Source organism: Ostrea edulis, chromosome 7 (genome assembly GCF_947568905.1).
Source record: "Ostrea edulis chromosome 7, xbOstEdul1.1, whole genome shotgun sequence".
Taxonomy (NCBI): domain Eukaryota; kingdom Metazoa; phylum Mollusca; class Bivalvia; order Ostreida; family Ostreidae; genus Ostrea; species Ostrea edulis.
The window spans coordinates 26,079,066-26,095,269 of NC_079170.1; the positions used below are offsets into that span (position 1 = coordinate 26,079,066).

General features: G+C 35.9%; 1 protein-coding gene across 4 annotated transcripts; it reads left to right on the forward strand.

Annotated features, from left to right (window-relative positions):
* The first annotated feature begins 2,682 nt into the window (after positions 1-2,682).
* Positions 2,683-15,665, forward strand: LOC125655489 (globin-like). Of its 4 annotated transcripts, XM_048885802.2 has the most exons (5): positions 2,733-3,055; positions 6,269-6,324; positions 14,422-14,564; positions 14,677-14,902; positions 15,027-15,665. In XM_048885802.2, the coding sequence occupies exons 3-5, from the start codon at positions 14,431-14,433 to the stop codon at positions 15,165-15,167; spliced, it is 501 nt and encodes a 166-aa protein (XP_048741759.1). In that variant the 5' UTR covers positions 2,733-3,055; positions 6,269-6,324; positions 14,422-14,430; the 3' UTR covers positions 15,168-15,665. The 4 variants fall into 4 exon arrangements, with proteins under 4 accessions (XP_048741756.1, XP_048741759.1, XP_048741758.1 ...); XM_048885799.2 differs by lacking the exon at positions 6,269-6,324 and having other exon boundaries at positions 2,683-3,055; XM_048885801.2 differs by lacking the exons at positions 2,733-3,055; positions 6,269-6,324 and adding an exon at positions 11,256-11,460.
* Positions 15,666-16,204: the final 539 nt, after the last annotated feature.

Genomic DNA, 16,204 nt, shown 5'->3' on the forward strand with positions numbered 1-16,204 from the left:
AGCTGAATTGATGCGCGCTTTAATTGAATTAATGATCGCTTCAAATGAATTAATGATATCAACAATTGAATTGATGCGCGCTACAATTCAAATGAAGAGAGCAATAATTGATATAATGCGCGCATTAAATCAATTGATGAGAGCACTACATGTAATTGAATTTATGCGCGCACTAATTAATTTGATTAGAGCAATAATTGATTTAATGCGCGCACTAATTCAATTATTGCTCTCTTCAATAGAATCCATTCATATGAAGAGAGCAATAATTATTTTAGAAAGAGCAACTATATAATATTAAAGATATCTTCAATTCAACATACCCACAATTGAATTAATGGTCTCTTTAAATTGTTGCTCTCTTTAAAAGAATTGATGTGTGCATTAAGTCCTTATACAAAAGCATTGTTAATAATTGAAGATCTCTTCAATTGAATTAAAGAGATAATTAAATCATTTATACCGAGCTCTAAATTAATTATTGCGAGTAATATTTCTACGAAATTGATGCTCTCATCAACTGAATTAAAGAGAGCAATGCTTGACTTAATGCGTGCATTAATTCATTTGATGAGAGCAACAATTCAATTGGCGCGTGCATCAATTGAATTGAAGAGAGCAATAATTGAATTAATGCGCGCATTAATTCATTTGATGAGAGCAATAATTGATTTAATGCGCGCGTTAATTCAGTTAAAGAGAGCAATACCTGCTGTGACACGGGACCTCGGTTTTTTGTGGTCTCATCCGAAGGACTGTCCTGTTTAGTTACCTTTTACGCCAAGCAAGGGGTACTGTGGACCTATTCTAACCCAGATCCCCATGGGCCTAGACGTGTTTGGATTGGTGTAGAGATTTTCTGTTCGTTCTATCAAAAAATTCGTTTTAATGAGGACACGAAATCCCTCCTAATTCTCCCAAGAGGTGATGGTGAGAGGAGCTAGACCGAAGCCTTGACTAAAGAAGATGACATTTCCAATAAATCATGTTCAGCTGCGTTTAAAGTCCTATCTTCGTTTTCATCAAATGCAAAAAGTATACAAAAAGTGATTTGGCTGTATTGCCGTATCTTAAACGTGCAAGATATTTCTCTTTGATATGTGGGTATAATTATGCTAAAATAAATGACAGGGTCGAAGATATCTTTCTTTGTAATGGTAATAGGTAACACAATACTCACCACTCAAACATTAAGGGAGAACAAATGAATCGAAATTATTCACCTGTGGAATTTAACGTATGTGTACATGTATGTAAGTCTATATTATAAAGTTAGTGCTGATGTATAAACACATACTTTATCTCAGAGACTTTGAATAATTTCCAATTTCCCAAGGGTACGTACGTATATTGGATTCAAAATCCGAAAGATCATTGTAAATTGTTAGAGAAATTCCCAGGTTTTTGCTTAATTTTTCTGATATTAACATATTCCTTACAATCACTGACTAAATCCATTCAATGAGAACACGAAATGACAGGTCTGTGTTTCTAGCATTGAAAAGTTGAAAACGCGACCAAATGTCTATTATAATTGTATATGGTCAAAACAATCCTTGATATATAGCTAGTCAAACCCAAGAGTAGTGATATAGATTGTGACCGGTCTTTAGCCGCGCACCAGGCATTGGAAGTGAAAGGCGTGGTTTTTTTTTTTTAGATATAATTATGATCTCAAAATAACAAGGGCCGTAAATTCCAGAGGCGGAGGAGGCAGTTCCCTCCTCCACCATTTTAGTAAATACATTTTTGTAATTCATTATAATTTTAAAAGACACACAGAAAAAATATCGAACACTAATATACATGTACATGTAGATACAAAACGAAAAGAAAACAAGTAGATTGTGTTTTCATTTAAATTGGACCAAGAGCTCTAGAACAGCACTCACACTTAAATTACTTATCCCTTTAAGAAATAGATATTTGAACTGATGTTGTTACTTAGAACATATATACACCCATGAAAAGCATTGTAAATACTTAGAATACCAATGTCTCACAATGTCCTAGAATCAAGGATTTTGCACAAAAGTTTGGTCAGCGTCATGGGGCCAAGACGCTCCCCAGACCCCCCCCCCCCCCCCCCCCCCCCCCCCCCCACACACACACACAAACACCCCGCTCCTGAGTAACTGCCTCCCTCAGATTAAGAGTTAATTAACGTCATTTAGGACCTTGAAAACGAAGGTGTTGGCACGAAAAAGAATATACTACGGCCATGAGAGTCATGAAATGGCCGGTCTAGTGGTGACTTCCAATGGAACAAACAAGTATGATTTATGTCGCTCCGGTTGTATTTGGTTTTGTCGGTATAATTCTGATTTGAATTCTGTGAAATGTTAAAAATGACATGAATTCTCGTCCGTCAATCAGCTAGCCCTGTATCACTAAGCATCGGAAACATCAGAAAACGCTCTCAAGGCAGAGTCTACGTTATGTTTACATAGCCGCTTAACTTTTCTATCATTAAATAAACTCTCAATGGCGAGGGATCTTTTGAAAACTTTATGCTATTATAAATATTTACTCCTAGTTCACTCCCGGTCGCAGTTAAAACATCAGTATTTAGTTATGAAGCCTTCTGTCGGATCGGAGAGTTTTATGTATGGGATAACGTCAGTTTGTAACGATTTGTTATCGTAAGACATAAATAACTTTGGTCATGCCCTACGTCATATCTCTCACCCGCCACTGTAAAATATAAATAACGGAACCTTGGACGGTGAACGCACATTAATCCCCCTATGATTGACAGCAAAGCACTTTAGCAATTCAGACAACATAATTTACTAATAATCAGTTATTCCAATGTAGGTCAATTGATTTTGATTATATAGCCCCCCTCGGTGCACGATTCTGCAGTGGATAAGCGAACTTTCACCTTCGTTTGAGAGGCGCTGAACATATCTATATTCCCACGACTGGGGGTTGGTGTGTTGCTCGCGGGACCCCGGGACGTCCGTTACAGATTCACCTGGATTTTTTTTCACCTGAGTTTTATCTACCCAATACAGCTGTCATTTTCAGTATATGCTCGTACAGAGAAGGACAGGTAAGCGACTTTACTTTATCTCTCAGATTTAAAAGTCCATAGAATAAAAACAAAAGTTCTGGATTTAATTTCCTTCGTCTTAAAACGTCAAAATGCATTTTGATTTGGTATGTATAATATTTATTTAGACGAAGAATCAATGTGATGTGTAAAAATCACACAAAAGAAATCCATATTTGTGGGTTTATTCACTGTAAGAAGACATGGGCAGGGGAAGCTCTACACATTATAAATTACCTTGATTCAATATTGTTGTAAACAAACAAAAGTCCCTGATATATATAATTTATGCTCATCATGTACATATCTACAAAGAACGTACTGTCGAAAGTTCTCCAAAAAATATTTTGATTTACAACTGTGCTCTACCTGTTGACATCACGTCTATGCTAGTAGCCGTTATGACACTGTTTAAAAAAATTAACTTGAATTGTCATTTCATTCGGAGAATTTGATACAGTCTCTCTCTCTCTCTCTCTCTCTCTGTGTGTGTGTGTGTCTGTGTGTGTTAATTATAAGGCAGTGACATTTTTTAAATTTCTTGTTGCTTTTTATTACCTATGAATCAAATTTATACACTGAATTCGTATGCGTTGACTCTGTACATAGTCTTTGATTTCCTCCCCCCATCCGTAACCATCAAAAGTCGCGTGCATTTCTCTGAGGTGTAAATGCAATGCATAATATTTTGATAAGAGTCGGTGTGGGTGCACCGTTTGCCTATTGTGCAATACTTTATAGAACACAGAATTGATATCCTTTCGCAATATTACGAAACAAGCACACAAAGTCCTCGAGGTACCGTGCATTTACGGTGTGTACTGTACATCTGTAAATAGCTATGTTTAAAGGACGAGGTTTGTGTGTGCTCTCGAAAATTGATATATAAGCATTCCAAGACCGTTTGTAAAACATCAAAAGACTGTATATCTGTAACCGACTCCTTTCAGATAAGCAAATATATGTAATAACGAACCAGAAAACTTCAACTTTCTCGCTCCGGAATAATGTTGGTGGTATCAAAACAGAGAGATATTGTATTTCTTGTAGGGGGGGGGGGGGGGTGGGGGGGGGGGGGGCACTGACGTACAATTCTTAATCTGCCTTCATCGCTAATAAGGGAACATATTTTTTCTTAACATTTCAATGGCTCCTGGTTAGTATAAAATGTACACTAAGTGTACAGTGATCAGTTGTACGACAGTTGGACTTGGGAAGGTAATCTGTTGATAATGTGTGTCACTCAGCGGGGTAACCGTCATTGAGGGACATTAAATACAATCAGCTGACTGGTAAACACGTGTTAAGTGGCAGGAATTCCAATTATCTCACCGTGTACATGCATTTCCGAATGTCGTTATCACCTTTTAATTTCGATTATTTTTTACCTTTTTGTCCAAGTCCTGGCGTGAAGAAAGATACTTATGAACAATCCAAATTTATTAAATGTACGTGCAACCGCCGGTGACAGTAGTGTCAGTTATTGAGTTTCTGACAACACTATTCAACACATCCTACTTAAAACTCCGCTCCCAGTTGCGAGGTAATCCAATCATAACACATCTTTTAAATTGTGTTCATTTTTTTCTAGTTCTAAAGGTTTACATTTGACTCTTTACAATATTATTGAAATTGGAGATATTTAAAACTTAATTGCTTATTACGACATACTGGTAACGTTGTTCCAAGTCGCCCATTATACAACTTTCAAAACGATTATGCTCTCTGTTTAAGGATGAGGAATAGATGAGGACAATATATTGTCTAAACAGCAAGATTTGTTTTGAGCGATATTTCCTTGTTTTACGGTCAGCTATACGTGTGACCACGTGCGTAAAACACGTGACAAAATCGGTAGTGTACATGTTTCGATATAATTGTCATTTGAAACAGAAGGTGTTAGGTTGGAGATTTCGGTATATCTTGATTGCATCTCTAAGCTCATGTACAAATATACACATTTGCAAGTTATGACACATTTTACTCACGGTGAAGTGACTATATACTGCACAAGAAAATGTTCATCTCAAATGAACACGGATGACAGTAGTAGGCATGTGCAATCAGAAATGATTTTAATGTCCAGTCGTTTATACACTGGATTTTATACGACAAGGCATTGTCATTTCATTTAATGTTCATGACATCTGTACACCATTAAACCATTACTTAAGGAAATCTAGGCTATATAGCGTCAAGGTTTTAATTGTGTGTTTTGTCCCCGTTCACGTGATGTCGCCCCTTCTTTAAAGACCTCTGCGTCTTAATTCCTAATGACTTCTTTGTTTGAAGTTCTGTTTCTTTGGTAGGGGATTTCTGTAGTCAGGTTATCGGCTTCGTCTCTCAATCAGCGCTTCTTTTAACAAAAATTGATCGTTTTGGTGCAGGAACTGCACTGAGCTACACTGGTTGGTCACCAACGTGAATTGAAAAAAGTCTGAAACTGTAAATTGGTCTTAAAAAATATTTTTATAGATTTGAATTTTCTTTTATTAATTGGGTGATATAATGTATTTCCCATATTTCTGTCTGGTTTTTTTTTTTTTTTACGTATTTAAACACACACAAAAATCAGCTCATCACCTCTGAAATTTAAAGGTAAAACTACGTAGAAGTCTTTTACTGAAGAGAAAAATGTTTATTTCGATTCACACTATTGAAAAATACATCTCTCTTTTTATACCCCACTTTGTTTTTATCTTAAACTGTTTTGTAAACGAAATTTCAAGGACATTTAAAGTTAGATAGAAGAAAATGAATTCGATATGAAATAATGGGTATTTCTTATCTTTTTTAAAATCTTATTTCATTTTTTTGTTTTTGTGTACAGAACATAGGCTGCCCATCTTATGGAACTGGTTTGTGTTTTGTCGTAATGTTAATCTTTCATATATACAAACCATGCGATCCATCCCTCTGACACCCTGCGTTATGACAAGTACTAACTGTGAACTAGTTTCACAGACGTGGTTCATTCCACGTCGCTTTCGTTCTGCTAGACACCCCCTCCCCCATTTTATAGTGCTACATTATGCACTGGTTGTTCAGTTCTCCCGCACAATCAATGGCTTCTTGTACACGTCCTTCATTTGTTAAGCTGGGAATTAGATCTCCGTGTATTGCTCTACTTATGAAAGGAGAATGTCCAAACCAATCAATTTCAAGATTATCTATGAACGTATGTCAGCATATGTCACCTATTTTCTTGTTTAGGTTAAATCGAGAAAAGTTAGGAGCCCTGCCACTCTCGTACTCCACTCAAGACAATAGTAAGTTATAACAGTTAACAATGAAATTTAATCATGCTTAGCATTCATGGCGGAAGTGTGGAAGTGCCGGCTTTCTTCTGGCATACTGCTTTTTCTTTGGGGAATAAAAGCTCCGAACCCTACACCCAACAAACTCTTCCGGCGAGAATCAGCATATTGATCGCGGATTTCTGTCAAAAGCTAATATCAGTTGTGTAATTAGAATATACTTGTACGTAATGGATATACACAATATATATATATATATATATATATATATATATATATATATATATATATATATATATCTTCTAACTGTGGTTCCCGTTGGGATCCGTGTTAGAATAGAAAAGTCCTCAGTACTCCTTGCTTGTCGTAAGAGGCGACTAAATGGAGTGGTCCTTCGGATAAGGCCGCAAAAAAACCGAGGCCCCGTGACACAGCAGGTGTGACACATAAAATATCACTCCGCACCAAAAGGCCGTAAGTGCCGAGCATGTAGGCCTAAATGTTGCAGTCCTTCTCCGGCAATGGTTACATCTTCATATGAGTGAAAGATTCTCGAGCGGAACGTTATACTATTAACGACCAACCAATCTAATCGTGGTTTACTCTGAAATTTGAAGTGTTGTTTTCTGTATCATTTCTCTCGTATACTAATACAGCAATATGTTATTCACTCTAACGAAATATACTGTACAATTCCCAGAGTCCCATATAATGACGTATAAATACTATATATAGTTGTACTATTTTATTAGTAAACATACGCGGAACACGATTTGTTTATTTATCTGGAGGTTTTCGTCCTTCGAGAATCTTTCACACATGAAGATACGATGCGTAAACCACCACCTTTTTAAGGATAGGTGCTTAGGTCCAATTATCAATGAGGGTGCTTTATCGTGTGAACGCCTTCTGTGATACAGCCACTCGGTTTTTAGGGTATCATTAGAAATGATAGATAGTGTGGATGTGAAGCTAAAAGGGTCGCTACCTTATTCAACCCTTCAAGTACTAGTCTGGCGATGTTCGAACCCAGTTCTCCAATCAAGACACGGTGGCTCTGCCGAATGAGTTACCACCTTTCATCTGTGATAAAATACATACATCTACTCGTTATATCGTTAAATGGCTGACCTTTTTTAAAAGATGGATGAAAATATGAATTTCAGCAATAATGGCTGACCTTTTCTTAAAACATGGATGAAAATATAAATTTTAGCAATATTAGTATATTCCTTTCAGATTAAATTGCATAGCTGAGGCGATCAGTAGGGTAGTACGTCGACTGCTGAACTGTAGATCGCGGTTTCGAGCCAAGCAAGATTTTTCTTCAATTGGTTTATACTAAAACTGCATTGTTTAAAACTACATAAATTATATCTAAAAGTTTTCAATTTCACAGTATTGTTGTACGTTTCCTCCACTTTTCATCCATATTAAATTTTTCTGGTGTAGCATTTCTCCTTAAATATACATGTACATATTATATCAGGGCGATACAATGCAGAGGTCAAACGTATAGTGGTATCTCATGTGCAGGTCATTTATTGACGCATTATACTATTTAGTTGCACAAATGCATTATACAGTACATGTATACCACTCAGTGTTATTCTGTGGTTGTGTTTGAGCATTCCCAGATCATTTGTATAGACGGGTATATGTACAGTCCCAGACGCACGCCGATCTCACTGTTTGTTTTGGACGACAGAGAAAACCTTTATTTCATTTTCTTCCTTGAAACGGTTGTTAGGCAAAGCAAAACTGTCGCACAATGATACCGATATTTTTTTCTTCCAATTTAGAACTTTTAATAAAACCACTCCATTAATCAAATTTTCTGATCTTTGCACAAGTGGATAGGGTCATGAATTATGCTATGGCAGGCTTACTGTGTTGGATACCTTTCCCTCAAGAACTTCATTGGAATCACAGCTGTGGGTTATTTCCTCTGGGAGCGCTTTCAATTTTCATTCAACAATACAGTGTCATTTGGCAATAATTGTTAGGGTGACCCTGAGCGAAGTGCCAGTTTGAGTGGCCAGTGAGGTGAATTGGGGTGACCTGATGGGTCACGGTTGATCGTATTTACTGTCCATTAGATAGATAATAAAGCTCTCTAGATGTCAGTGCTGAACGGTCAGATGTAAACAACGGCCATAGGGCGAGTGAAATGAATAACCTCTCTCATTCACAAATCCTTCTTATAACCAAGGATACGCATAATTGTTTCTAAAGAATTTTACACCTTAGTACAAAGCAGTAACACACATGTCCGATTTATACCTGAACGGTCTAGTGTTCATTTTGTTTGAATCATAGTTCAGTATAAATACATGGGAAATCCTTTTTTCTATCTTTCTGGCTAATGGGTTTATTTTTTGCTTAGCTATTTGTAATCTGTGCTATGTTCTGATCTAGCGTGTGTACACTGTTTTCAGTTGACACAGATTTAATTTGAGCACGACCAAATGAAACCCCGATGCAGGGGACCACAAGTCTTTGAATTTGCTTACGTTTTCGTGTGCATTAATAGAAAGAACTCCCGAATTCCAATACATGACGGTGTATGATACAACTTCCCGTTTGATCAGTAATGTTTGAATTCATTGCGTGCGAAGCTTAGTAGGGGGTTCGGCATGTTCAATGACAGATCATGTGTGTTACGTAATCTGATTGGAGTTTAATCCTTACACACAGTAAAGATGTCATCCGCCAGGTCAGACTAATTCAAGAGGGTTTGGAATTTCAGGATAAAGGATGACATTGCCTAATACTGTCTTATACCGCTCCTCTAATGTATTTGTATTCAGCACATCACTATTTGAATTTGCTGGTGGTTTCTATTCTCTGGCTACATTGGTATTTCTTACCAATTTGTATTTTGATATTTATTCAGCTACATGTAGTTTTATTTTCTGGCTGCTGTGAAAATTTAAAAAAAATATTCCTATCTTACTTGTGAAATAAATTCCATATCCAACTACAAAGCATTGAATATCCTCTATTTATTTTCCATGATTTAATTTTTTTTTTTTCTAATTTGTAAAAAAAAATATTACCAAGGGCAATAACTCATACACCGGTATTTCCTCTCATGTATGTCTATTAAACAATGTTTTCCCTGTTTTTTATTAAACTGTTGAAATTTAAAATGTGTCATTTTAACATTGTAATCTATCTTATTTTTTTAAAATTCTGTTTAACCAAAAAGTACGATTTTCTTATGTTGACAAAAACTTCCGTTTATGTATGTCTGACATCTTTTAAAATGCGGCAACTTACATATTTTCTTTGATTATTGATTAAATCAAATTATATTGAGTGAAAATTTGCATTTTTATCTCACGTTCACCCATTCATATTGATAAACCGCATGAGGGTGGAGGTACCTTAAATATGAAAATAAAGCACCAATGTTCCATTATATCACACATCGATCATACCGATGTTAAGGACACGCGCACGACTTCCGTGCTAATTATATCCAACTAAAGTTAACAAATATTGCACATCTAACGAATATTCTGACGCAATACGTATCACTAGTTATTATAATAATAAGTGGATTCGTCTTTTTTGTCATATTTTTATCTAATTCTCCCAGTCAAGGTAGGCTTCTTTTATTGCACAAGCTGTACTACTACGTAACGCTTTATTTGCTAATCATAATTTGAATATCCTTATTACCTAATCGATAATTATCATTCAAAAATTTCATTCATAATATTTGTTATCTAAACCTTTCTTATCAAGCATTAAATCAAACCACGCAGTGTTGCATTGTGTGTATGTGAATTACATGTTCCAGTAGGAAATATTCTATGTTAAAAAGAGCGGGGAAATTGTAGGAAGGATAAACCTGAAGCTTGTCGCTTACAGTGACGGTTGCAATATTCGGGGGCTGGGGGGTGTTCAAAATAATGTCAGTCACAATTATTCAAATCATGTGTAACATATACTTGTACATTTAACTAACCGTCACTAACCGTCACGGACATAATGTACCCCGGATCTAATGACGAAGTGCGTTTAAGAAAACTATAACACGAGAACTTGGCATCTTCATGCGCGGATCTACACATTGTCCGGAAACCATCACCCTGGAATTCGGATATACCATTATCATTTATAGAAAAAAAAAATGAATCATTGCATTTGTGCGTTAATAATGAGGACAGAACCAAATGATAAAGTTCTCATGAAATAAAGATGTACACAGGAATGTATACAAGGACGATTTGTTCCATATCCTTCATTCATTTACACAATTACAGATGATTGATGTAGCAGTTCTTATTCATACTCGATGTTTTATCATAGATTAGAATATTTACGACCTTCACTAATTTGCCTATAACAACCTTCTGGACCATGTAAACCTTTGACTGACGGTATTGTATGGCCTTGTATTGACTCTGCCAAGCGCCAGTCACGAGTTTGCTAGATATGGCCGTAAAAACGGAGGTCCTGTATTGCAATACATGTAAGTGTGGGTAGGATAAAGAGCCCCCATTGCTATGAACTAGAGCACCGTGTACATATACATAGACCAAAAGTAGTGGCACTTCATTTGTTTAAAACCTATATGTATGTATATGTACAACATATTAACTTGGTCTACGATCATAACTAATCTACCTAAACCCCTACATTGTTCCTGAGAACAGATTAATTCGAAACTCAGTACCATATGGTATATGGTCTTTCCCTACCCACATGAGGACATCCCTTAATTCGGTCCTAGAATCCATCATGGTTCTTCATGTGTCAACCTCAGAACCTTTCTCTTGTTGTATGAACATGTACAAGTGTATTCTCTGTACGAACTGACTACGTGCATTTCTACATCAAAACAATAATAATTCTACATTCATATTATAATCGTGTCCTTCAAAACGTGAAATCAGTATAAAGATTAAAACGAATATACTATACTATACTCAACTTGTATAGAGTATAATTCTAAGGGCCTTTTAAATCGTCTGGTTACAATTCTCATGTCAATAACAAGCTAGTTGGCCAAATGAAACATCAATGCACTCTTTAGCGATAAGTTGGTCGGTGCTCAGCTAACCGTAAACCGCTTAGGTTTGTCGACGAACTTCGGAGCACCCGGCCCATCACTTTATCATCGCTCTCCATCAACAGGTAGGCCTATACAATATATCTGTTTACTGGTTCTTACTGCTACAGGAGTTTCACCTGTAAACCTTTCGGGTAAGTGAATTAAAACCAAATGTTCACGTGCATAGTTTGTTACATTAATCAAAAATTTTAATATTTATTCCTGTTTTCATATTGGCTATTACTTAAAATTCCCAGCATAGGTTCAATGATTAGGTAAATATTAAACATTGATTTTGGTCCAAAACGTTTTCCTATATTCTATGTATTGTAAGGGATGTCCTTAAACTTTAATAACCTTTAATAGGTTATCTTAGGAAGCGCTGTCATGTTTGCATCAACTTTTGAAACGCATCACTATTCAGCCATTATCTTGAGTACAGATTCATAAGTAAATTCAAACAAATCTAATTCTTATTCTTGATGGACTTCGTGAAACGGATTCATTTGAAATAATCTTCCATCTGGGATTTTATTTTATTTTTTCTCCCTGTTTAACATATGAAAGAAAGTATAAAATAATGTCGAGCTCTGGTGTATTTTGTAATCGATCAGGGACCTTAAGCATTTATGTTTTAGAAAGTTTGTTTGCAACAGCTCTCTCATCTTATCTGTCAAGGCACCATAATGAACAATTATATGGCAACAAACTTTGCTTTACCACCAAACAAAGGAATTTAGAGTTCCCGAAACTGAGACAGTAATTCAGTTTTTGAAAGAATATATATAAATGAGGTGTGAAAGTTGCATATTAGAGAGGAGACTGCGATATGAAAGAATCCCAGTATTCTTTGGCGATTGACATGTTGCGTATGCGTTTGAGTATCTTTTTAAATCTTGCTATAGTCTTCTGAAATGCTGAGTATTATTTTCAAGCAAATGGTACATGAACGTGGAGCGACAGTCCACATTGAAATTACTGCAATATGATGGTAACACAGAATTTATTTTCAATTTTTCCTGAATACTACCTGGGGTGAACTAAGCCCATTCATAACCTGAGGTGAGCTAAGCCCATATAAATTCGATTACTGATAACTATCATTATTTGTCTTAGTCCATACAAGACCGTCATTGTGGATATTTTAAATATAAAATGTCTCTCAGCTTTGCATTTTTTCTTTTTACTCTTTGAATCTGGCTAATGCTATAAAACCAAGCCAGCTGATATAGAGTTAGGATGTGTTCAAAATGATTACATTATAAGATTTTAAATTTTGAATTCGGTTATGTATGGTACATGTATTTTACAATTCTAAAAATGCAACTAATAACTAGTAAGGCCATTAAGTGTTTTCCGATGCTGTACCCTGCGAGTATATGTTCCTAGCAGAGTCGAACAGGGCGTGTCTGAAAGTGGGTGTGTCTAACAGTCTAGATGTATCTAACAGAATGGGCTTACATGGCAGAATTGGTGTCCCTAGCATATGAGGCATGCCTATCAATAGCTTTTAATGGTATGAAGGGCAATAGATCCTTGAGCTCTTGTAGCACACTCTGGGGTCTAGGATTAAGAAGCCGTTTTAAATATGCTTGTTAAGGATGCATGCTGTTGTTTCATCGAAAATTAAATCATTAATTGGTTTGATGTTTGATGACTTCCCAATCATAACGCAATGAGAATATACAGACGTGTAAGTTCTGGTAAGATACAATCAGTTGTTTCAAATTCCCTTCATTATACACCATAATAAGAATTCTATAAAAGAAAGGCTAAGGTAACGAACTGTAATCAATCTCATAACTCCTGTAAAGACAAAAAAACGGACCCCTTGAAACACCAGAGGTGGGTTCAGGTATCTAAGAGAAGTAAGCATCTTCTGTTGACCGGTCACACTCGCCGTGATCTCTGTATCTTGATCAGGTAAACAAAGTAATCTGTAGTCAACATAAGTTGGTAAATATGGGCCTACTAATTGGTATGAAACGCGCCACACATCATATGACCTAATGATAGGTTGTATTTGCAAACAAGATCATCGTAACAATCACAGAATTAGCGAAATTCTTACTTTAAACGATACTTTTGAAACCTCTGTAACATCAACCTATTTGTCATTTGCCTCTCTTGGTTTAAAATTGATTATACGCAGAACACTCTTGTGTATTGACTCAGATGGGAGATATACTCACCATACGCATGTAATAATGGGATATTGCTACAAAAGGGAGTTGGACAACGAGGAAGCTGGATATACCCCGTTTGTCATGAAGTCATGCTGTTACTTTTCCATTAATGTCTATGTTCATTAAAGTACCCAAGCAGATGTGCAAGATTGTGCTGGCTTTTATATCAAGTTCACTGAGATATATCGAATATGAATAAAAGTGAATATTTTTATTTAGATAAAACATTGTCGATGTATCGGAATGTAGAGTTGAAGACCACATCAAGATATTTCTTCTTCTCATGTAGAAGCTTTGAATAAAGACTCGATATCCAAAGACTGTGTAGAAATTGTAAATGAGGAACCCATCATCGTTTTAATATCAACTTTAGAGTACTTCTGCGTCAGAGTGGTGTTCAGTATTTGTCTTGATGATTGATCGCAATATATGATCAGAATATTTCCTAGTTCCATATTTTTAAGAAGCAGCTGTCGATGATGTCAAAACGCTTAATAGTAGTCTTTAATTTATCGTAAGGAACGATGGTGTAAAGTGCTGAAAAGGTGTACGGTTTCATGCTGTTGATTTTGGGGAAACCTTTGTGATTTGAAATTTATTAAAATTTTTGTGGAATTTTTGAGAATCCATATTTGATTTATGTTGAGGTACAACTCTTCTGAAGTTTCTCCTTTCCAACAGTTAAGATTTTCTGGAGGAGTAAGGACACGGGCTTTGTGTATTGCGAAGACTTATCAAATACACCTAGTTCATTACTAAATTTACATTTCTTGATCTCTCCTGTAAGTGAGCGACAATGACAAAATTTACATAGAGATTTAATTAGATCTTGTAACATGTATTTTTCTTACATTTTAGATTTAAAAAATGACTGAAAACAACAATACAAAGGACCCGGATACGGGATTAACGGAAGAAGAAGTGATTGCTGTTGAAAATAGTTGGAGCATGCTCTATCGCAAAGAACGCAGGAAGGAAAGTGGAGTCAAACTTTTTGTAAGGTATGCCTACAGGACGCATTCGTAATGGAGAACCCCGATTTACTCTGTACTATTAACCGATGTTGATGTGGGTTTTTTTAATTTTTGAAACTGTTTCTCTTTATTTTGCCAGATTATTCACACTTTATCCATCAGCCATCGAGATGTTCCCACAGTTCAGAGGTAGCTCTTTGGAGGAAGTGGGTAAACATCCAAAACTCCCTGCGCATGCGATGTCTGTTATGTACGCACTGGCCTCCTACGTGGACAACCTGGAGGACGCAGAACTGCTGGTGGAATTAGTCAAGAAGACATCGATCAGCCATATTGAACGTGGCGTTAGTTCTAGGGAATTTAAAGTAAGTGCAGCGTAATGGTTGACGATTGCTCAAAGTAGATTAGCAAAAAATGTATACGTATGATATGCACGTTATTTATTCGAAGAGAGGCGTCTTGAAATAAAAATCTTTCTTTACACTTCAGTGGCTGACGGAAGTTGTACCGGCCTGGCTAGATGAAACACTGGAAGACGAATGCACGGCCCTCATGAAATCTTCTTGGGTTAAATTGCTTAATGTAGTGGTAGCTGTGATGAGTGGAGAGGAACAGAACATGAAATCGTAGCGACCACTAATGAAAAGCAACCAAAAGAAGGGTACGAATAAGAATTCAATGCAGAAATCAGGGATCCGGAAGTTCAGGAGATGTGTTTATAAATGGTAGCACGTGTTCGATTAGCCATGCCAAAAGTCCCTAGTGTTCGTCGTCACTTTTTTGTACATGTATATCATGAGCTATCTATCATTACGGAAACATCTGATTGTAATTTGCCATTCTTGGACAATTTTGCGTACAGTGTTATTGCAATATTTGCTGAATGTGGGTGAGATATAACGAGTAAAGCAATCGGTAATTCAGAAAGTTCATACGTTAGTTTAAAGAGCATGGGACTATTGAGGTATTCTATATTAAAATATATTTGATAATTTTATATAATTCTTTTTTCATAATTATGCATCTGTTAATCATATGCTATTTGTAGTTGTTTGTAGTCGTGGTATTGTAAGTTTCGTATTTGTACACATTAAACTGTATATGTCATTTTGATATATAATCATTAAATACTTTTTTATATATGTTCATTCTGCTGCCGAATTGTGAGGTTTGTAGATAAAAGGAGTATCATTGACATGAACTTTCTTCTATTACATGCATGTCTTAACCCTTAGAAACCGTTGTTTGTTTAAAACAAGATGAATGACTAGATTCTCACAAAAATGAATGAATCACTTTAAGATTAAGATTTATTGCAAACATTCAAATGTAAACATTGTTTTAATTTTTCACATGAAAGATTAACATTGTAACTATAATTATACGTTGATATTGTAACACTACACTGAATCGTTGTGATTCTGTTTTGCATAAATGATAACTAAACATCCATTATAGAGATAGTCATCAATCAGTAGAAATTTCATACAACGTATGCTTGAAATGGAGAAATATTAAGTACATGGTTGTCGTCTTGAAGTATGTGTAATTATAAATGAGGGTAAGGAAACGTTTTAAACCAGAACTTCGTCATTTTCATTGGATTTGATACCACGGACATCCATTAAAAGTATCAACGGGTAATCCATCAAAATAAATTACCTATA